The 24,246-nt window shown below is 40.8% G+C and overlaps 1 protein-coding gene and 1 pseudogene across 7 annotated transcripts in view; one reads left to right on the forward strand and one right to left on the reverse strand.

Annotated features, from left to right (window-relative positions):
* Window positions 1-24,246, forward strand: part of RABGAP1L (RAB GTPase activating protein 1 like) — a 763,363-nt gene that overhangs the window by 580,987 nt on the left and 158,130 nt on the right. Inside the window, exon 1 of one of the 7 annotated variants that reach the window (XM_049635173.1) lies at window positions 17,075-17,778. The exons of the other annotated variants lie outside the window; for them this stretch is intronic. Within the exon in view, the coding sequence (XP_049491130.1) occupies window positions 17,611-17,778 (168 nt within the window). The 5' untranslated portion in view covers window positions 17,075-17,610. Of the gene's footprint in view, window positions 1-17,074; window positions 17,779-24,246 lie in introns of those variants that run through there. 7 annotated transcript variants of the gene reach the window in all.
* On the reverse strand, window positions 14,130-17,151 carry LOC125926006 (male-enhanced antigen 1-like; annotated as a pseudogene).

A 24,246-nucleotide genomic window follows, 5' to 3' on the forward strand; every position in this document is an offset into this window, starting at 1 on the left:
CTTTGAAACTAATTTGTTCATTTGTTACTGTCCTCTGGGTCAGCTCTGAATCTCTGCCTGGGAGGCACTTTCATCATAGGAGAGATTAGACTTTTTGTGGGTGGAGCCTATTAGAGTGGGGGTGTGAGGGGACACCATTGCTAGTTCTTCTTAAGTTCTTCACTGAATGACTTCAGTGAACTCATTAAACGTTTAAGTTTATTCCTGATATGTGAGATATTCAGATAGAATTACAATACGCATTCAAATCTGTTAATCCTCAGTCTGAAATTAGTGCCGTCATTCTCTGTTCATAAATTGAGAGATGAGTGAACATCTTTGCCTCTTTGGTAATTTTTCTCTCTTATTTGAGTAATTATAGGCTTGACTACTTTCACTCTATTTTTCTTTCTCTTTAATTCTCTTCATCAATTTATTATATGTACCTTACCTTGGATTTCTTTTCTTTCTTTGCCATCACCTGTCTGAGATCTCTCCCTGTTGTGGCAGGAAGTGAGAGAGCCTGATCCCAGCAGGTGTGGGACTGGACATCATCTACCCAAGATGGTGGTACACTGTAAAGATTGAGAGTTGAGCACATGAACTGAAGGAGGTAACGGAGACAAGCATGGGCCATCAAGTGAAGCTGGCCTGGGATGAGTTTTAAGAACCTGAGTACAAAGCCAAGAATAAACAGAACTGCCAGGAAAGCAAATGAAAATAAGTGTAAAAAAGGGGCAGCCTGGAGATGGCAGGGGGCAGTTGGGGACAGTGAGGGAGTAGGGAGTAGAGTAGGTGCTGAACTGCTACTAGGCTCTTACATGTTCTGCAAGCCTTGTGTAGTTAAGCCAGCTCCGTTTTAAATGATCAGCCTTGGAAAGGAAGCCACCAATCTATTCTTAATTATTAAATTATCAATGCCTCCTCCTTACTTACAAAATAATGGAAGGTGGTGTGTTTTCATATGGGACCCATTTTGTTCTTAGTGACATTAAAATAGGCTCTTGGGAAGTTTTTTTTTTAGTTTTTTTATGTTTATTTATTTTTGAGAGAGAGAGAGAAAGTGCAAGTGGGAAAGGGGCAGAAAGAGGGGGAGACACAGAATCTGAAGCAGGCTCCAGACTCTGAGCTGTCAGCACAGAGCCTGATGCGGGCTCGAACTCATAACTGCGAGATCACAACCTGAGCCGAAGTTGGACACCCAACCAACTGAGCCACCCAGGCGCGCCAGCTCTTGGAAAGCTTTTATCTTCTTTCTTGTGTAGAATATACTGCAGTATTTCAAAATGCAATGTTAAAAGATAAGTGATTTTAAAACAGAGAATTAAGTCTTATTTTTCATTTAATGTCAGTTTTCATTCAGCTACCACTTTAATAAAATAAGCAATTTCAGTAAATAAATAAATATAGTGATGTATAGTGAACAAGTTATATACATACATATATGTATGTATGTATGTATGTATGTATGTATCAGTAATTGTCATGACTTGGTAGTTATCCTAGGTTTAGGCAATTTTAGGGGAAATAGAAGAAATCAAAGATGTTCCTGTTGAACACACCTATAGTTGATGCATTTTTTATGTTTATTTATATATTATTTTTGAGAGAAAGAGAAAGAACACAAGAGGGGGAGGCAGAGAGAGGGAGACACAGAATCCAAAGCAGGTTCCAGTCTCTGAGCTGTCAGCACAGAGCCTGTTGTGGGGCTTGAACTTACCATGAGATCTTGACCTGAGCCAAAGTCAGACGCTCAACCAAATGAGCCACCCAGGTACCCTGTGTGTTTTTTTTTTTTTTTTTTTTTTTTTTTTGCTAATGTTTATTATTTTGAGAGAGAAAGAGAGAGAGAGAGGAAGCGTGAGCACAGGTTGGGGGAGGGGCAGGGAGAGAGGGGAGACTGAATCCCACGTAGGCTTCTCCCTGGTAGTTCAGTCTCACAGAGCACAAGATAAGGACCTGAGCCGAAATCTAGAGTCAGATGCTTAACGGACTGAGCCACCCAGGCGCCCCCTAGCAAGCTGATGTATTCTTGTTGGAAAATAATGTGTTGTCATTTCAGAGCAAAGACAACAAAACTGACATTAGTATTTAAAGAGCTAAAGGAGTAATGCCTCTTTATTTTTAATGTTGATTTATTGTTGTGAGAGAGACAGAATGTGAGTGGGGGAGGGGCAGAGAGAGAGGAAGACCCAGAATCTGAAGCAGGCTCCAGGCTCTGAGCTGTCAGCACAGAGCCTGATGTGGGGCTCAAACTGACGAACTGCAAGATCATGACCTGAGCCCAAGTCAGGCATTTAATCAACTGAGCCACCCAGGTGCCCCAAGAGTAGTGCCTCTTTTAGGAACAGGACCGTTTGAATCCTACAGGAGCTTTGGAGCATCTTTATTCAAGTGTTGACCATACAGTCTATACTACTTCTCCACTATTATGTGCAGACTGTAAGCCTTATAGTGGTAACACCTGCTATTAGGCCCCATTGTCTAACATACAGTGAAATACTGTGTATTAAATGACTTTCAGTTCTTGAAGCTTGGCTACATTTATCAACTTTCATTCATAGCAAAGAAAGAAATAAAAACCATATGTAAACGGGCGCCTGGGTGTTTCAGTCACCAACTCTTGATTTCGGCTCAGGTTGTGATCTCCGTTCATGGGTTCAACCCCCCACATAGGGCTACGCACTGACAGCGGGGAGCCTGTTGGGATTCTTCTCTCTTTCCCTTTTTCTCTGCCTCCTCCCCTACTCTTGCATGGGCACACTGTCTCTCAAAATAAATAAACTTAGAAAAATTTTTAAAAACCATATGTAAATATAAACCAAATGGGAATTGAAACTTAATTCTTTGGTTAATTTATCTAGCCTGCCTAATTTCATTTCAAACATCTTACCCATTTACTGATAGCTTATACGGGAGACATTATGGAAGTGTTTTCCATCTGTGACAGTGATTTCCATGTCATTTTCTTGAATGTGATTTCAGTCCTCTGTTAGTAAATTCTGAGTATCTGCCCTCTTGGCAGATACTTGCCAAGTATCTTGTCAAGATACTTGGCAAGTAAACTTGCCAATCAGACATTTTCTCAAAGGTGTATCTTATGTTAACGTGAATTGGGGTGCATGCTGGCATTTTTTAGAAACCTTTGTTTGAGAAGCTGAGTGATGTGATTTTGCAGTATTGATTACTTATAGCCAAGTAAGTTATTACTTCTGTCAGCACACGATACTTTGTTTCCATGTGAAATGGAAAATAGTTTTTAATTTAACAATCCCCTCCCTAATGTATTTTACCCACTTACGTCCAAACTAAAACAATGACTTCTGGGCCTCCATTTGTGTGGATCCTGTGAAGTGTTTAGGTCTGTCCATTGACCCACCTCCAGCTAACTAGCCTGTCAGATGATGAGAGCCTCCACACTCCCCAAATCAAATGTATGTGTTTGTTTCTGAAGGAGCTACCAAGTGATAGCACATTGCTAAATAATTTGCTTTTTTATTTAGTTTCTTATGGCCTTTACACTTTTACTGTGGGTTAGCATCTTCCCTCTCTTCTTCTAGAGTCCATAAATACTGCACTTTTTAAATTTTGGCCTTTCTTCTTACTCATTTAGACAGTAAATAAAAGAGATACACACTCACCATCCCCTAGCATAATACATGTCTGTTTAAAAAGTAAGCTCATATTTAAATTCTGTTTATAACTCACTTCTTCCTTTGCACATCAGTTATTCATGTAGTCAGTATTTATTTAAATAATCCATGACCGCAGTGACCAGAAGCTGTTGTGTGGTGGAAATGCCAAGATGAGTGTGTTGCAGTTGAGGCAGGGGCTTCACAGACAAGTAGGGAAGATAGACAGGTCTATAAATAATGGCCACAGAACAGCTGTTACTTCATGGTCATGAACAAATAGGACAGGATGCAAAGGTGGAGGAGGGAGGTAACAAAAGGGATGATTTGAAAGGGAAAGTGACGTTTGAGTCATGGAAGATTAGCAAGGGAAGACAAGGAATGATGTTTTAGGCGATGAGAACAGCGTATGTGAGGACCAGAAGTACCACAAAATATAGCATGTTGGGAAGAGGCTCCATGAGAACGTTGAGCTTAAGGTGTCAAGGTGACAGTCGTCATTGGAAAGGCAGGAGAGGTCTAGATTGTCTGAAGGGTATCTTACAGTTAGGGTTGTGTGTCCTTTGAACCTGTGGAACCTTCAAATGGTTACATAGTTAGATCTGCTGTTTGAGGAAGACAGTTTTGGAGACAGTGAGAGGTAAAGGGGAATGTGAAGAGACGGGAATAGATATGGAGAGTAGTTTGGAGACTTTTAGGAGAGTCTGGGGAGAAAGATCATGAAGGCTTCTTTTAACCAGGGCTGTCACAGCAAGGGTGGAAAGGGCAGGGGACACTGAGCAACATTCCCCCAGGTGCTGTCAGGGAGACGTGGGGACAGTTGGATGTGCTCGAGGATAAATGCTGTCATTGCTATTCTCTTTTTTTCCTCTCTCTCTTTCTTGCCTTCTGAAAAACTTTCCAGTTATACCCTCTCTTTAATTTTAAGGAAGGGGGCTGCTTAGAAGATGTTTATTGTAGAGAAGGCAGCTTATTAGACCTTACATATTCTCACTTACTGCTCATTGAGTGATAACCAGGGTGTCTCTGGACAATTGAGTAGTAGTATTACCAGGTCAACTTCTGATTAGTTCAACCTAAAGCCTTATGGTTTGAACTACATTAATAATAAGAGTCTCAGAAATCGTGACCAAACCAGTTGATCTTTTAGCCAAACCTAGTGCCTCAAAATCAGCAACTTTGAGGGAGTATTCATATGTCAGGGGGCATTTCACTCCCTCTGTGGTGATTTGGTGAAGAATATTACATCTGGCAATTTCCTACCAATGAGTCATAGAAAAGAGGACATGATAAGCCACATGTACTTGGAAAGTTACACAAATATAACGAAGAGCTATTTTCCCTTTATGATGCTTCTCAGATTTAAGCATTGCTCTGTGTCCATGGCAACCACACCGGTCCAGGGTTTCCTCTTCCCACATTCCGCTCACTGCAAGAGCTTTATGACTTGTCTGCCTTCAGTCTCTTCCTCTCTTAAAATCCTTTGCCCTCTGCTACCAGATTCATCTTTCTAAAGATGTGTCTTCATTGTATTATTCATCTGTCTGCTGTCTAGTATAAGCCCATCCTCTGGCTTTCCATTTTCATCATAATCTGGCCTCAGGTAGACCTATTGGGCACCTTATTACCTGTGCTGTGGACCCCCCTAATGTCCCGATTATGGGTCTTGTTTCTGCTCTGAGTCTATAGTACCACTGACGATAGAGACCACATTATACACTAGTTTCGTATTCCACTGGCACCAGATAAACTCTGGGCTCATGGTGTGTATATAGAGAAATGAATATTTCCTCTTTTACCTTTTACCCCTGGGCTCATTTATCCCTCTGTATTCCCACTTGGTCTCGGGGGCTGTTTCTGGTTATTTTGTGTTGTTAATTTCCTTCTCCTTCCTAAAGTAGTTGACAGTCATTAGCATATATTATCCAAAGTTTACAGGACGCTTTGAAAACCAATATTATGCTATCCTTGTTTTTAAATATAGAAACCTCTCTCTTCTTTACCAAAAACCACAATGACTCAGCTACTTGCATATCTAAAATGGTTTCTGCAGTTTTTAGGTGGCAAGACCTTATGGGGGCTATAGATTAACCATAGTTTTTTTGGAAGCATAATGTTTGGTATTAATCATGGCACGACTGCCATGAGCCAGGTAGGCCATTTATACAAAAATGTGTATAGCCATCGGTTCAGGGGGAAAAAAACAACTGACACTCGTGAAAGATATATACTGCAATGCTTTTAAATGTTTTAATACCACTATGATATTTTTATTCAGTGTCTTTTTTTATGAAATTGAGATAAAATAACTGCCTTGTCATAAGAGCGTATAATAACCGAGAGGAACAAAGACTATAAGCTAAGCTTCCTTACCATCTGCTCCACGGAAGTAACGAAATTCATTCCTCAGCAAACCCACAAGTTGCTGTGTTACAGCCTTGTGGGGTCTCTTCAGGGAGAGCCGGAACAATAAATATTGAATCTATAAATGTCAAGGGGTCACTTTGCTAAAGAAAAGAGAGATTCAAAAGGCTCTGTAAAATAATAATATTTTAAGTAAAAATGAATGGATGAATGAAAAAAAGAAGCTGAAGCCAGAATCTTATTTTACATTTATGTTTTTTTCTAATAACTTGTCAGTAAAGATTTTTTTAAAGCTCTCCCACCTCTCCCCTGTGAGCCTTCCCCTGACATTTTCTAGTGGGAGAATGAGATAATACATGGAAAAGAAGTAAACAGTTTTTGGGATGCCTGGGTAGCTCAGTTGGTTAAGCATCCAACTCTTGAGTTCAGCACAGGTCATGATCTCAGGGTCGTGAGATTGAGCCCCATGTCAGGCTCCACGCAATGCATGGAGCCTGCTTGAGATTCTATCTCCCCCTCTCCCTCTGCCCCTCCCTTGCTGCTGCTGTGCTCTCTCTCTCTCAAAAAAAAAAAAAAGTAGGGGCGCCTGGATGGTTCAGTCAGTTAAGTGTCCAACTTCAGCTCACGTCATGACCTTGCAGTTTGTGAGTTCAAGTTCTGTGCTGACAGCTCAGAGCCTGAAGCCTGCTTCAGATTCTGTATCTCCCTCTCGCTCTTCCCCTCCCCCATGAGTGCTCTGTCTCTCTCTCAAAAATAAATAAACATTAGGGGAAAAAAAGAAGTAAACAGTTTCAAGTAGCAATGAATGTGATGAAAGAAATAATACAAGAGAATCCAATGTGTTCCTGCTCTCCATTAGGTAAGATGGTAAGAGAGGGCCTTTGTGAGCAAAATAACATTTGAGTTGAATGATGTAGTGGACCCAGTCATATGAAGATCAGAGCCAACAGCAAGTGCAAAGGCCCTGGGGCAGTAGAAGTTTTGTATGTTCAAAACAGAAAGGGGGCCAGTGTGAGTGAAGCGTAGCGAGCAGATGAGCAAGAAGTAGAAAGGAAGGAGATGTGGTTAGAGAGCTATACAAGGGCCAGAGCAGTAGAGTCATAAAAACAGTAGCAAAGTATTGGCATTTGGGTTTAAGGGGAAGCCAGTATACGTTCTAAGCATGGAGAAATTTTACTGATTTATGGTTTTAAGACGTTTGGATTGAGGAGATCTGGTGTGTAAAATGCGACTTGAAAAGAAGCGAGAATAGAAGCATGGAGACTGGGAAGACGTTATTTCAGAAAGTCCAAGCAGGATAGGATGGTAGCTTGGACTAAGGTGATAATGGTGAAAATGGAAAGAGAGGACAAATTCAGATAATTTTTAGATAGAGCTGACAAGACTTACAGATAAATTGGATTTGGAAGGCTGATGGAGAGTGGGAAATCAAAGGTGTTACAGAAATCAGGCGGACTGATTTTGCAACACAGGAACAAATCATTTCTTTTAGCATGGTCTCATTACAACATATCATAGGAATGGGGTAAAACTGTGCATAGAAGTGGATGGCACAATGTCTGGCCCACAACAGGCACTTGTGAGGTTTTTATTCTTACCTCCACCTCTGCACATTTTTACTACGAATTTGTATTCTCGCATTACTAATTATTTAGATCACCAAATTTCAAGCAAATGACTAGAAAGTCCATCGGTAAGATTCAATCATTCATCAGCTCGGTAATTGATGAGCTGTCTGTAGACATAGTCACTCCACTGGGCGTGGGGAACATGTTGGTGAGTGAAGCAAATACACAACCTTTCCTTAAGGAGCTTACTGTCTGCTGGGCTCAGTTATTTCCCCAATAATATTATACAACTAGTTATTAAACCACACCTGGCATAAGTGAGAAGAATATCATGACATACTATAAGAACGTCTCTTTATGGCTTCCTAGTTTCCCTAGTTTATACCTCATTCATTCCCATATTTCACCAGTGATTTCCAAACCCATCTCTTGGCTCCAGATTCATATTTCCCATGGCCTGTGGAAATCTCCAACAGATGGCCACTTACTTCTTGCTAACTCCATTCATCCTCCACCCTTTCCTGGCTCCAGTGCCCCAGTGCTTTCCCTATCAGTTATTATCTTCACTATCATCCCAGTTTTCCATGCTAGAAATGTCACAGTCATTAATAATGTTAGCAATTTCATAAGATTTCTGTTTTTTAACGTTTATTTAATTTTGAGAGAGAGACAGAGACAGAGAAAAAGCAGGGGAGGGACAGGGAGAGAGGGAGACACAGAATCTAAAGCAGGCTCTAGGCTCTGAGCTGTCAGCACACAGCCCAACGCAGGGCTCGAACTCACAAGTGGCGAGATCATGACCTTAGCCAAAGTCAGACACTTAACCAACTGAGCCACCCAGGTGCCCCATTAGATTACTGTTTTAAACCTCATTTCCTCAATGAAAAGTGAGACTCAAGGAGGTGAACTTTTCCTGAAGTCACACAGTTACTGGACATCAAATGTTGGTTTTAAATTCAGGTCTGTCTGACATCTCAGTTTTTGACCTTTCAATAACATTTTGAAGGATTGTTAACATTTTTAAAGGGAAAAAAAAATGATGGAGGAAAAACATTCCAGAAGGGAAGAACATTTTAAAAGGCTCAGAAATATTAAAGCACCAATATCTCTAATCAGAGAAATGCTTATCTATCGTTCTCTTACATAGTAGTCATATTTTATCCATTTTGAAGGCTGAGCCATTCCAACGAACAATTATGGGGTAGCCATTATGCATCAAGTAACTGCTTCGGCTGGTTTTCAGCACAAGAAGGATGGTACCTGATGCCTGTCTCTAAGTGCCTTAGCAGAGGAGAGGGACCTAACCATTGATTTCAAGGCAACTCACTAAAGTATAAGCCTGCAGATGGCTGTGAGAGAGACAGCAGAGGTGGAAACGTCAGGGGGCAAACGGGGCCATGCGCCCCAACTCCAAGAATGAAGGGTGGTTCCTGCAGGAGGTAATCTCGGAGTTGCATTCTGTCAGATTAAGAAAAGGTAAGTGAATTAGAGGGGAAGCACAGTTCTAGAAGAAGAGAAAGCCAGAACAGAGACCTGGAGACACAGAGCTGCCAGGGGTATGCAGGGAAATTCAAGTGTCTTGAGTATTGCTGATGGTGGAGATCCCAGCCTGTCATACCAAGGGCTGATCTCAAATCAGAAGAAATGGGAGTGGAGAAGAGGGGATAGTTGTAAGAGATGGTGAGGAGGTTGAATCAACTAGACTTGAATGATGGTTTAGAGGTGGGGGGGGGGTGTAAAGGAGGACTCTGGGATGACACCCAGGTGCCTACTGTATAAATTGGGCAGGTAGCAAACACCCTCAGCTGGGATAGGAAATGTAAGACAAGGAGCTGCACTGGGGAAGAAGGAATGACGTTGAACACTATGATTAAGTCACATGTGAGGCTGCATATATCCAGTAAGGAGAGAGATAGGTGGGAGCTCTGGAGAGAGGGCTGATCCTGTAGCTGTATTGTTCAGAATTAGCAGGGAGGGTATGGGTAAGATCACCAGGGTACAGATGCTGCTCTTTGAGCATAAGTTTTTACTGTTTTTTTCTGTCATTTCTTTTAGAACCCCGGACACATTAGTCCCTCAGTATACTCACGGTGACATGACTGTAAATCCTGGTGTTTCCACTGGACTAATTTGATTAGCCTCTGGGATCAAGCCTGTTTAACTCTACTTTCTTCACTGTTTCAAATAACTCAAGTTCTATTTTAAACATTTATAGATCAGGGGTGTAGTTATCCACAAACTATGGTTGCGTTGACTTACCACTTACTAGCAGCGTGATCCTGAGCAAGTCGCTGAACTGTTCTAAGCTCAGGTGCCTCCTACGTGAAATGGTCATAATTGGTTGTTAGGATTAAATGCAGCAATGCATGCTCTAAGGGCTTAGCATAGTTCACAGCCTTTACAGGTATTGTATAAATATAAATAATAACTGTTATTATTTGTACTTTTGGTTATTTAAATATCCACAAGAGTTTGTGATGTACAAGTTACTTTGTTAGGCCCTGCTTGGGACAAATACCAGTATGGCACAGGTAAAGGAGCCCACCATGCAGGAAGGACCTCTGTATACCTGTTCACTTGTTGCTATCATCATGTGACAGCCTGTGGCAATACTGAGTATATACAGGGACTGAACTCTCAAGGGAGGTGAAGAGGGAGCAGATCACCTCTAGTGAACGCAGAGGAAAATTCACCTCCATTCGCACCATTTTGCTACCCCTGAAATTGTACTGAAACCATTGGAAGCCATGAGGCAGGGGCCAGGGCCAGGCTGTATAACCTATCACCATCGTTATTTTAGAGCATGGACTTGTCTTCAAAAAAACTTGTATGTCCCCATCTTGGCATACTCATTTCATGGAAACAAATTCACTCGCTAATGCATGGGCTGACCCATATAACTACTCCACTGAAAATATTATTTTCCATAGTGACAGCTATTAAACTACACTTAGCGTTGTATGTAACATGAAGATGCCAGAGATAGCAAATTTAATAGAGCATGGGAAGAAGGCAGAGGCAATGCACAACTTACCAAGATGAATATAGCACCTCATTATTTTTAACAATCATGACAACGCACACATACTAACGCACACATAAAAATAAAAAGTAAAATGCTGATCCAGCGGAGGAAATCAAGGCACAGTCTAGATTCTATATATCATTATTTTAATCTGATCAATTTAACATAAACCCAGCCCTTGCTAACATTTATTTATGCCTCTGCTTACCTGGGAAATAAATAGGAGCCTTATACAAACTGTCCAGGGAAGGGGATGAATGAACTGAGAGCCAGCATTCCATTTTCAAGCCTACATCACTAACATGGCTTCAAGAAAGCTGCTCTTGAGACACTGTGGCTGATCTGCCAAGGATCCAGCCTCTCTGTTTGATTGAAGAAGAGAGTGCTTCTCGGTTAAAAATTGAGAAGGCAGATGTGCTTTATTATGATAAGTGTGTGTTCAGAAGTGATTATCCTCAAGACAGGCTTTTGGATGCCCCTCTCAACTCAAATCCAAGATTCTTAGATTCTTTCATGCCAGATAGCAGGCAGGATATCAATTCCAGATGAAATAAAATAGTGAAGCACAGTTTTCCTCATAAGATAGTTGTGTTTTTGTTGTTGTTGTTAAGTGGGCTACATTAATTGAAAGACAACAAAAAGGCAAGGTTCCCTACCATGCAACTGGGCTCTGGGACCTTGGCTTACTGGCTCTGCCTCAAGCAAGTTTTATGATTGAACAGGTCACTTACGGAACATAAGTCTTATCCTTAATAGGATAAACATGTTAGACTTTGATGCTTTCTGGGGTCTAACAACAGCACATTATTTTGTGATTCTGTTATCATGTCTAGAGTATCCTTATCAGTGTGGGTAGTGAAGTACTGAAGGACGTTGTCCAAGAAAATCCCATCCAAGAGGTAGGATTGTGAACACTTTAGAAAGATCCAGAAACCAGCTTATAGCAGGGATGGTTATCTTGGAGAAAAGGAAATTGAGACAGTCTTCAAGTATTTTAATTAATGTCACATAAGAAAAGTAGACTTCTTCTGTGTTATTGTAGAATATATAACCCAGTGACTAGAAATTTCACATTTCTGGCTTACCACAAGTAGTCCTTTCTAAACAAATGTCCAGTAATAAAATAGGTAGCAGGCTTTTGAGATGATTGTCAATAAAGGTAAGGAAGTAGAGGCAAAATGACCAACCCTCAACGTCTATAGTCATAGAAGTTCTTGCATTAATAAGGACATTATGTTAAAATCTGAGGACAAGGATATGTAGTAAGGTCATAATGATGCTACCGTGATTACTCAGCATGTTATTAAATTGTTGGCGGGAGAAAGTTCTCTCTTCTATGAAACAACCACAACAACAAAAACTCCTTGTTTTTATCGATGGTTATAAGATGGTTATGCCTTAAGTCTTACAAGAGGTTAGACCATTCTTAAACACTAGGTAAGTCTATAATGTTATATAGGAATCCTTTTTTCCCCTTTGAATTCCTATAAAACTGTCACCCGAACTACCCACCATGGTGTCAGTTAATTTTGTACTCCAGTTCTTCAGTGTTTGCTCTCCAGCTACAAAATAATGAGACTCCTTTCCCTGTGATATAACTTATGTGCTCAGTCTCCTTACATTTCATTTTAGCTTTTTCTTCAAGTAGCGTGCATAATGCATAAAGTTAGAGGCAGCATCTGGTGTATCTTTCTACCTCCAGGAGCACGTAGGAGAGCACGAGCAGAATCGAGACTCGAATGGCAGAGTGTGCATTGTGCAGGATTTTACATGTTCACCAGGATACCAATACTACTTACTCCGTTACCTTTATTTGACCTATTTGTTGGATCTTAGGAACCTGCCAAATTATTGAGGCTTTATCCTTTAAAAACTTGTCTGTCCAACAAAAAAGAAATAACTAGAGAGTTCACTTTTGCCTTTTTATCTTTCCAAGTTGAGAAGAGCATGGGTCCTCTCCTAATTACTAATGTGTCGAACTGAAGAGGCAGCAGTTCTAATTCTGTTTCTAATGTTAATACATTCGGAGACCTTTTTGTCTTTCTAAACCCTAAGCCAGGTGAACACAATACATTTTACCCCTCTACATGACTTCCTGGAAAGATGAAGAGGATTACTAGTTATCTAGCACCCACACTGTGCTAGGCACCACGAGAGATTCCTTTCTACACATTAACTTAGTTTTTGGAGCAACTTGGCTAGGTACAGGACATGGACATTTTACAGAGACTCAAAGAGTATGAAGTAATTTACCCATGTCATTCGACGAGTAAATGTGACTAAAAGATAATGGAATAAGCAATGTCCTGTTTTACTCTCAGAGATACGTTTAATTATCATTACGCTTGGATTATAGGTCCAGGCCAGTCTCACTAGTAGGAGCCCACTTTGTCTGAATCCATTGTGGATAACAAAGATGTGACTAGATCGTAACACAGTGTCGTTCCTCCTTTCATGGTGTCCACATTGTGCTCTATCTCCATGTTTGAATGCCTCTCTGATTTTAAGCTCTTGCAAATTGGAAAGTATTTCCTTTTTCACTTTTGTAACCCCTAAAGTAACTACTTAGCATGTTTCTTTGCACTCAGTGTTCTTAATTACATTAAGTAATAAATTAAGTCAAATATGGTCTGCATTTTACAGTGGGAGTCTATTTATGTCCTGCACACGTCCAGCAATCATGACACAGTAGAGTAGTTCAGGAAGAGCATTCCGGCACAAGGCTTTAATTAGGACCACCATCCACCTGATCCCAGCACTTTCTCTTCTTTAGACCTTGGCTTTGGGACCATTGCCTGGTCCTGTCTGCTTTTCTCTCACTGTCTCATTGCATGATTCATCCAGGTTTCCCATATTATCTTCAATTTGCTGTTGATCTTCCTGTACATATTAAAAAAAAAAATCTTTGTGATGGTTGAAAAAATCTGAGAAGTCATGTATTATTAACTGGTTAATTTACAAGAGGGTTTTTTTTTTTCTATCATTCATTTCATCTTTGGACTACTTTATAACTGAAACATTTATTTCTCAGAAGTGTGCTGTTCTGGGCCTCATCAGCAATAAATAAATTACTTGGGGAGTTGGGGAGGGAGAAGAGAAAATGCTCACTGAGATGAGTCACTCTTGTAGGACTTCAAAAATGCCTGGAATCCATTCTTCCATTTCACCAAGTTATGTTCTAGAAGAGTTATTTCACCTGATATTGATCAATGGCTTATTCTCAAAGGACAACCTGAAAACAGGACCATGGTTGAAAAATTACGGAAATTTTGAAAGCAAAGGTGATGCTTTGGCAGGGAGGGGATGGAGGGAGCGCTGTTTATATAGGGTGCTTTATTCTCCATAGAGTGATACATGGGAAGATGGCTTGGGCTTGGGCTGATGTCCCCATGTATACAGAACTGAATAAGTGGGTCTCTGAGATGTCTGGTTCCCCTTGATGTCAAAAGGAAGATGAGAGGCCGAGGAGGGACGTTACAACCTGGGATGTGTTCATTCCTATGCACGTTCTGGCCTGGCCTGGCGTGCAGAGAGATGAGACAGCTCTCAGTGTGGTCATTTCTAGGTAGGTGACGCCTTCTGGGCCCGGAGGGCCTTCTGTACCACATCTTCCCACTGGGAATTTGATATCGTCAGCCTTTGTCCTTCTCACCAGTTCAGCATGTTCTGGGCGCATGGAAACAGAGCTGTGGTTGCTCTGTGCTGTTGCTCCCTTTCCGTCTTCATCCTGACTCTTAACTGAGAGTCTGGCCTGTGAAGCCCTAGGACCTGGATCCAGTTCTGCGTGTCAGCAGCTCTGCCTCCGTCCCCCATCGTGCCGGCTCTGCCTCCTCTGTTCAGCATCTTGGTTCGGAGGCTGGTAGGAATAGCCAGCTGGGCCTGCTCCCACTTCTCCCTGTTCTTCCCGAGGCTCCTCTGTGCTTTAATCCCCACCCCTTCTGCAGGGCTCTGGTGTGGCCCCCGTTCCTCAGACTCATCAGGGAAGGTATGCTCTGGACCCACGCGGTCTCCCCAGAAGACCCCTGCTGCTCTCCTGGCAGGGGCCACTCAGAGCCCAGGGCTGCACCAGCACCTTCACTTCCTCAAGGATGATGCATTTTTGAGGGGGAGGATCATGGAGAGGTTAGGAAAACTGAAATACAGGGTGACTTGTTTATAATTCCTCTTACATAACGTTTCTCAAATGTGCCCAAGTGTTTGCTTTGGTTTGCTCATTAAAATATCATACTTTAGTTATTACATTTAATATTAGCGCATGGAGTTTTAACTTCTTTTGTGAGCATCAGAGCCAGACCATAGTTCTGAAATCTTTGGATTAATTTTGACTTCTTGCCAGAATCCATTTGGGCAAGAAATTCCTTGTTTCTGGTTTATATGAGAAAAAATAAATGCTTCTGCCAGTGTTCTTTGAACCCACGTCAGTTGCATGGAAGCGTTTCCCCTATCTTAAAAAAAAAAAAAAAATCAACCCAAAAAAAGTCCTATAAGCAAAGGAGTCACTGAATTGTCCCTTCCTTTGCAAGTAAAAATGTGCCCTTGTTCTTAAACAGGAAGCTTCCATGGCAGTGCTTTTCATACTTCCATAGCAGTGGTACAGTCTTTTCAAACAGAACCTCATGCAGAACTCCAGTATGTAAACAAGATAAAAATGGAACTGTTCCCTGCAGAGGGTGTGTGTGTGTGTGTGTGTGTGTGTGTGTGTGTGTGTGTGTGTGTAGGGGTAGGCTGTGAAAGGCCCAGAACCCCTGCCCTCATCCTTACAGCCTCCCCCTTCCAACTGAACCTACCCCACCCTGGGTAGCCCATCAGACATTTATCCAAAACCTTAGGGATCTGAAATTTATTTATTTATATGTCATATTCTAATGGTTTTGATCACTTTCCATTAAAATCTTTAGTTTTTTAAGAAAGCATTTTCAGGGGCGCCTGGGTGGCTCAGTCGGTTAAATGTTCAACTTCGGCTCAGGTCATGATCTCACAGCTTGTGGGTTCGAGTCCCGTGTCAGGCTCTGTGCTGACAGCTCAGAGCCTGAAGCCTGCTTCAGATTCTGTCTCCCTCTCTCTCTGCCCCTCCCCCATTCATGTTCTGTCTCTGTCTCTCTCTCTCTCTCTCTCTCTCAAATATAAATAAACATTTAAAAAAGTTTTTAAAAGAAAGCATTTTCAGAAGAAATAAAAAGCTTGACAACAATATATAAGTATCTTATTTAAGATATTTTGTTCATTAATACTCAAGATGTTTAACAAAAAAAAATGTTTTGTTTTTATTGAGTTTTAAAAAAAGGAACTCAACAATATTCTTTAAAGGAGGCAATATTTCCCTTTAAGCCGAATTTGGTAATGAATCTATGTCTTTAACCAAGATCCTAGAGATATGCTGGTAAATATGATTCTATTTTGTTACTTGCAGAGATCTGTAACTGTTATTTGTCAGAGCAGGAAACTAAGACTCAGAAGGAACCACCTGGGCTCTCTTAGCCCTGTTACCCTGTATCATGCTATAACTTCAGTGGAGAAACTGCTCTGAGATTCAGGAGAGCAGCTACAGAACTATAGCATCAGGATTCTCTATATACATGAGTTCATTGTTAGCTCAAGTTTAGAAACTGCTCCTAAAGGTGATCTTGTCTTTTTGCCTTCATTTGACTGTGACTATTATTCACATCAAGGGAATTAAAATCACACCTACTAAGATTGTAAAATTTAAAACTATGGACAATTCTCAGTTGTTATTAGTAGGGAAGGATTAATTTGACCAGAGAGTAGCAAAATAACATTTTGAGCTATTACCTGAATGTTTATCAAGGTCTGTGGCTTAAAAAAGTTATTACTGCTTGAGAATCTCAACTTTAGTGATTCCTTAGATGTATACTCTCATTATTATGTTGGAGGTCTTTATGTAGTATCATACTGAATGTTTATAAAAATCCTTTAATTGTGGCTTCCCCTGAATGCTGAAATACCTCACATTCTAGCCTTGCAAAAAGTCGGTATTATTGCATAAACACTGCAACTTGAGGGTGTGTCGTTTCTTGGAAGCCCAGTCTTTGCTCTTGTGCATACTCTAGCATTTTGCCCCAGACCCCTCTTCTGTGGGGATTTCAGTCCTCTAACAAGGACTGGAAAATCCCACTTTAAATACGCAGCATAAAATCCGACTTGTATGTGTTACCGTTATTAGAAAGCAAGAGTGAATAAAGGTCAGCCTTGTGGCTGGCAGGCGGTCTGGTTTCTCTGTGAGCTTCACATGCTAAGAGAAGCTGGTTCATCTGCCTTTGGCTTTAGGATTCAACAGCAGAAGCTGTCAGACTAACACTGATTGAAGGTGGACTGGGAGGGGGAAGCACATCTGTCCAACGGCTCGCCATTGGCTTCTTATTACAGCATTCTCCCCCGAGACGCACTCTGCATGCTCATTCACCTACCTCCTCCTCTCCCCTCCCCTCCCCTCCCCTCCCCTCCCTACCCCTTCATTACTGATTCACAGCGAGAGGCGGCAGCGGCAGCGGCGGCGGCGGCGGCAGCGGAGGCAGTGGCGGCAGCAGCGCTGCTTGTCACGAATCGGGGATTGCAATGAGCTCATCCTTTTCTCCTTGCAGCTTCACAACTGCCCTGGCTTCCCGGCCACTGCTGCTGCTGTCTGCTCAGACACACAGACACACGCGCGCGCGCACACTCACGCACACACACACACACACGGCACACGCACACACACGCTAGACCCTTCCGAGCAGCCTGTACATTTTAACACATGTATCTGAACTCTGCTGCATCGCTCTTGGCCATTTTCTTGCATTCGATTGCTTCTGCCGGTTTTTATTTAGATCCGTGTTTGATTTCGTTTTCCAGTCTACTTTGGGGCTCTGGCACAGTGGATAATTTAGCCAAAATGTTCTTCCTGTGGAGACATTAGCTGACAATTCCCACCAGAGACTGGCTGGTGCTCCTGGGGAGACCTAAGCCTGCCTCCCCTCCCACTGCAGTTCTCAAAATTGTGGATAAGAGATCCAGCTTTCTCATTCTGGATACCTACTTACTGCTCATGGAAGAAGGGGTGCCCTGCCCAGCCCCAGCTGCTAAGCTCACACCTCCTGTCAAAAAGTCCCAGGACATGCACGACGAGAGGAGCAAGCTGGTGAATGAGTATGCATGTCGAGTGCTGGAACTTCTGGGGATGGGGCATCGTCTGTTTGTGCCTCGGCTTCTGGCGGTGAGACTGTTTTTCATTGAACTTCATTTATAGGGAAGCTGCCACCCTCTGGGAGAATTCCTGTATCCCTAAAAGAGGCTTGCAGTCTCCTGTTTTTCTTCTCCTCTTACGCACTCTACCAAGAAGGAAGTGCTGAGTGGCCACTGTCGTGGGGCTCTAGCTGAGCCTGGTCCATGCCACTCCTTAATTGGCTAGAGGGGATATGGCTCTTTTCTAAGAGCCCAGGGCCACATTAGTGGCATTATCTCTGTGGCAGGGGAAAAAAAAATGTTTTCTGGCTGCCTAGACTCCGCAATAAAGCAGAATACCCAAGTGCTTGATTTAGGCATTCTGTTATTTACGTCTCCAAAGGGTTAAATTTCACAACAGACATTATTGCTACTTATCTAGACTACTGTGGTTTGCATTCTAACCTCACCATTTGATTGCCAGTTTGATTTTTATTTTTATTTTATTTATCTATTTATTTACCTATCTATCTATTATTTATTTATTTATTTATTTATTTATTTATTTATTTATTTTTGGGGTACAGAATTTTACCCCCTAAAAATCCTGGGGTAGAAAATTGAAAATTTCTCTCCTGGAATGTTTGAACTGTGTATCTATGAAGCAGCTTAAAGCTATTGGGTCTGTGCTATGAATCTGGGAAGTCTGGCTTGCCTGTTTTTTTGATTTCCTGAACAAGAGAAAAATCACTCACCCTTCCTCACTTCCTACCAAGGGTTAAAATTAAATACCCACAATCGCTGGTGCAGGGTTTCTTTTTAGTGGTTTGAGAACTATACCTAGCAACTGTTCTATAATATAATTGGTCTACAGTAGTCCTATACCATTATTTGGTAATTGAACAAGAATCATTAAGCTTTGTCTATTTTATACAATGGACTTTAACACCATTCCAGACTGTTCTTTCATTATGGTTCTGTCATATGTGATTCTTTTCAAAAGTACAATGTTCACACTTTCCTCTCACATACTCCTCTTCAGTCTAGTTCATCTCTGTTTATATTATCGTTGCAATTACCAATTCAGCGTTCATGTATGTATTTGCATGCAAATATTTTCTCTCTTGTATAATCATAACAGCATTTTAGGTAGCTGTGTACGTGAGGGATTTTTCACCCCGAAGAAAGTCTGTTAGTCATTGCAAGATGAAGTTAGAAGCAGTGACCAGCATACAATTTGGGGGGGTTGGTATTTTTGAGAAATCGTTTCCTTGCCATTCAAGAGAGAAATAGAAAGAACCCAATACATATGTTTTCACGCCCAAGTGAGGTCATCAGTGCTTACTTAAATTTTGTTTCCCTGAATCACGTTTTTCTTAATAGAAGAGGAAACTGAAGATTTATGATTCCATTGGAAAGGAATTTTTTAAGTGAAATAAAAAGCATTTTATTCAAGAGCTTTGATGCCATTAAGTGCTAAAATGTATTTCAATAAGTACATCCCTTTGAAGAGTCCGTTTTGGTTTAATATATTTTCAGATTCTTAAAGACTCCCTAACTTTGTGATTCCAGGGCTCCACTGTTAACTTTCCAGTAATCTTGTACTGCCTTTCTTTGGCACCTTATACTTTGAGTGCTTTGAAGGAAAACATAAATTTATAACTAAGACTGTCTCTCATACTTAAATCTGCATTAGGGTTCAATTTAAACTGCCTCTAGTTTAAAACAAGTTATCGGCAATTAAATCCACAAAGAACGGGTTCACAAGCTTCAGATGTTGCAGAAGTCACGTGTATCTGTGTGTTGCGACCATACAGAGTCAGCTTGGTTGCCCCATTAGGTATCCAAGGTGGTAGTACATCCCTCGGGTTGTTTTGGGCTCTCACATGCCAAAACATAGGTAATGGTGCCATTGACATTACATGTGAAAAGTATTTGCTGAGTTGTCCAGAGGGTCATTTGGCAATCTCTGACTCTGTCGTACAATATTGTACGTAGAAGATTGTACATAATGATAGAACTGGGGTACTTTCCAGTTTGGGAAAATCATATGCCCTTTAATTAGCAATATGGCTGTGAATTGGGATCAGTTCTCCAATGAGTTACTGCTTAAAGTTTAGTGTGTACCAGGAGGAAGTACAGTTGTTCAGCCTTGTGTTATTGGACTGGCTAATGATGTGGGATCGATGGCTAATCTGCACGGGGTGGTCCTAAGAGGAATCCTGCCACGTGCAATCCTTTCCATTACCACTCAAGAGGGCAGGCACTGAAGTTTCAGTTTTTAGCTATGTTTCAGACATGAAGGTGTGCAGGTTAAACACATGCAAATATGTTATTTTACTTTAAAGATCCCAGTAGTTTTTTTTTCCTGTAAGTTAATTTTTGTGATGAACTGATCAAATTAATGAAGATTTACCAAGACAATGCTGTGGATTTAGACTTAGAGCCTATTCATTGTCCCCTGATTCACAGAGGGACCACCAAATTGCCTGAACACCAGACACATTTGAAAAAAATTGTTTTTCAAGTTTTATTTAAGTTACATTTGAAATTTTGGCTTCTTGCCCTTCAAAGATACGCCTAGTAAAGAACAACTTAATAATAATTTACCTTTAATAAATAATACCTTTAATAAAGCAGGTACAAGTGCTTCATTTTTGATATTACCACAAGGCATAAATTCTGTGCACAGACTCACCAAACACACGTTTCTTTGGTGAAATTAAAATACCAAAGCAAAAGATACAGGTATCCTAGATACCAGCTAAGTAATGTTTCCCTCTTCTAAGGCCTGTGCTTCCAAATGATTCTCAGACTTCCAAAAATATGTCTCCACTGAATAGAAATCCTGTTAGACACTATAACTAAAGGAAGAAAAAGCCATTTGTGGTGAAAATAATGAAGGTGAGAAAGAGAACCATTCCTAGATTTTTTTTAAATAACCCCCTAAAAAAATCAAACCTAGAAGGGCTGCTTCTCAGAGGCCCTTGAAGAAAGATTTATCATCCACGAATCGTGAGAGGTTTGGAATAGAAGCATCAGGAGCTAACACCCAAATGTTAGAACTGTTCCTTTCCACCCACCCTGCCTCCTTAAAAAAAAAAAAAAAATCACTTTGACATGTGATACTCTTGCGCTGAATTTTTCAGTGGGAAAAACACACTCAAAATGGTATCAGCAGTGACACATAGCTAGGGTCCATACTCTGTAAGTGTGTGAAATTTGAAGAAAAGGGAAAAGTTTTCTTCTACTCATGTTCAGAATTTCCCTTTCTTCTCTTTTGATTTCATTTGCTGTTACATGTTGTGGAAAGTTATGATCACATCATTATAAATTAATATCAGTCTTGGCTATGGTTTCAGTACTGATACCCTGGGCACTGTACATAGTGAATCCAAAGGAGCATTGATGCTGAAATGAAAAACAGAAGCAAGTATGTCTCCCATTTTTACTTTTTTTTTTTTTTTAACTGCTGCAAGGATTGCTCGTTCAAGAGAGATTACAACTCTTAAAATTTAAAGACCCCGGTATAAAAGTTGCCATGCATACTTCTGATGCCCTTCAAAGTGTAAAAATCAATTTTTATGTCAAAATAAGTATGAAATGTACTCTCTAATTTGCATTTTATTAATTATGACTGGTTAATACTGGGTGTGCTTAAAGTAGAGCTTTTACGAATTTATGGAACAAATCTATGCTGGTGTCTATTATGTGCCTGGGAACTTGCTTACTTCATTTTACTAGGGGAAGTAGGAAGGATACCTAAATTAACAACCTGCTTAAAAAATCCTACTTCCTTTTTCCCTCTGGATATTTCTCTTTACCTACTTGAAAGGAAATAGAAGTAGGACTTGAAATGTTTTCATTTGTCCAGGTAATCTTTATATATAATTCTATTCAAATGAAGAATGAAATAATAGTCTTTTGGAGGTATAATTGATAAACATGTTTTGTATCATCACTTAAGAGAATTTGACAGAAAGTTTGGGGAGCAAAAGATGAGTATCAAGAGAACCACTAGTTTTCAAAAGTTATTTCTTATTTAAAAGCTGGTAAGGTTCTCTGTGGTTTTTTTAAGTTTATTTATTTATTTTTGAGAGAGAGAGAGAGAGAGAGAGAGGGAGGGAGCAGGGGAAGGGCAAAGGGAGGGAGAGAATCCTAAGCAGGCTCTGCGCCATCATCGCATAGGATCGCTATGAACCACGAGATCACAACCTGAGCCAACATCAAGAGGCAGACACTTAACCAACTGAGCCACCCAGGTGTCCCGAGTACTCGATCTTGCAAGTGAAGAAAACACGTCTTTGCTTCTTAAAATTTCCCTAACTCTTGTCTGCGTTACCTTCTGGCTAACATTACTTAACAAATAATGTCAGGAAAGTAATTGCATTTTCATTATGCTACTCTTCCCTCACTACCTTTCTGAAGGCAATATAGAAAAACTCTAAGAATTTCCCAGCTGAAGATCAGCCTTTCCTTTAAATCAGTTCTCCTAGCCTGACAGAATTCTGTGTAGTGAGCACAGAGGAGTAATGGTATCCAGAAGCTGGCCCCACCTACCTACTTTTGAGTATTTGGTTTGGTTCTTAAAATGTTAGTCTGCCTTTTCGGGGTGCATTTTTAAAGCTTGGGTCTTCTCACAAGATCATATGTTAAGCTTCTCTTCATTGTAAGGGTAGACAGCATTCATACAATTGTAAACATAACCATTAATTAAGCTTATATCTCTGTAGCCAGTTTATCAATAATTTGCATGTGTGAAGTCATGTTTTAGTTTTATGGAAAGCACCACTACTTCTAGTTTGGACTAATACTGTTACAGCAATACTTGACCCTTGTGAAGCATATATATTCAACATACGTACAATATGATTAAAATTTTGTTAGATATAGGTGTCACACATATGTGATGTGTGTGTGGGGGGATGGTAAAAAAAAAAGATTATAAGCAGTGTAACAAAATGTTTTTTTTAATGTTTTACCACCATTACCACTACTGGGTTTTTTTAATGTGTGTGTGTGTGTGTGTGTGTGTGTGTGAGAGAGAGAGAGAGAGAGAGAGAGAGAGAGAGCTAGCTAGCACGTGTGAGCAGGGGAGGGGCAGAGAGAGAGGAAGAGAGAGAATCCCAAGCAGGCTCCTGGCTGGAGCCCAAGGCAGGGCTCAAACACATGAACTATGAGATCATGACCTGACCTGAGCCAAAATCAAGAGTCAGATGCTTAACTGACTGAGCCACCTAGGCGCCCCTGTAACCAAATGCTAATTATGTTTATCTCTGGGTAGTGAGATGTGTTAGGCTTTTAAAATTTTTTTTATTTTTTTTGGGGGGGAAGTGAATATGTAATCAATAAAAAACGTATAACCCCTACTATACAGGTAGATATACACACACGTATGTAAACAATCCAAGAATTTTTAAAAGCATTTAGAAAACAAAACAACTCTGATAAATTCTCAGTGAGGCATCCACATTTTTTGCAGAGCAAGAGGTATCTATTCCTCAACTGTAGAGGGAAAAATCTCTCGGATACAGCCTTCAGAAAATGGAAAGTTACCCTTGTAAATTTACAACCTGAGTATAGCATAAGAAGGTATTTGGAGGTGACACAATGATTATGGAAGTCTCTTAAAGACAGAAATTTAGAGGAAAAAGCCCATCGGAATCAAAGTAGGATTGCAGATTGTTTCCTGGGCCAATGGCACACGTTGTTAATATCCTTTTTGCTTACTGGCATGATTTTTACCCCATGGGGCTGTCTTATGCCATATTTTTTAAAAATTCACAATGAAATTAGCTTTATTTCAGTCCATGACAAGAATATAAGTTCTTATAACTTCCAGACTGCCTGCTTTCTGGAATTAAAAATGTCAGTGAGAGGAGGGTACTGTTTTTTTTTTTTTTAATTTTTTTTTTTTCAACATTTTTTATTTATTTTTGGGACAGAGAGAGACAGAGCATGAACGGGGGAGGGGCAGAGAGAGAGGGAGACACAGAATCGGAAACAGGCTCCAGGCTCCGAGCCATCAGCCCAGAGCCTGGCGCGGGGCTCGAACTCACGGACCGCGAGATCGTGACCTGGCCGAAGTCGGACGCTTAACCGACTGCGCCACCCAGGCGCCCCAGGAGGGTACTGTTTTTAGCCACTAAAATATCAGTAGCTGAACATACCTGAGCAACACAGAGGCAGCCTTCCAAACTCTCATATCTTATATTTGTTTTGGGTTCACAAAATGCACTCATATGACCTAACTCATTTCCTTCTCAAATACTTGAGGTTAAAGATGCTCCCTTTTTGAAGTAGGACAGGAGAGACAGAGGCCGCACCGTGAGTTAGTCAGAGTTGGCGTCAGAATTTATTTCATCCTTTGCAGCCTTGTTTGTACCTTTAATTGCCAACTACCTTCTAGAGGCTGGGATTAAGGGACTGAATAATATGCAGTTTCCACACATGTGTCTGCTTGAGTCTTTCTGCTCCGTGATTGTGAGAGCTCCTCTCCAATGGGGCTTAACTGAGGTGG

This window comes from Panthera uncia, chromosome F1 (assembly GCF_023721935.1).
Source record: "Panthera uncia isolate 11264 chromosome F1, Puncia_PCG_1.0, whole genome shotgun sequence".
Lineage (NCBI taxonomy): Eukaryota > Metazoa > Chordata > Mammalia > Carnivora > Felidae > Panthera > Panthera uncia.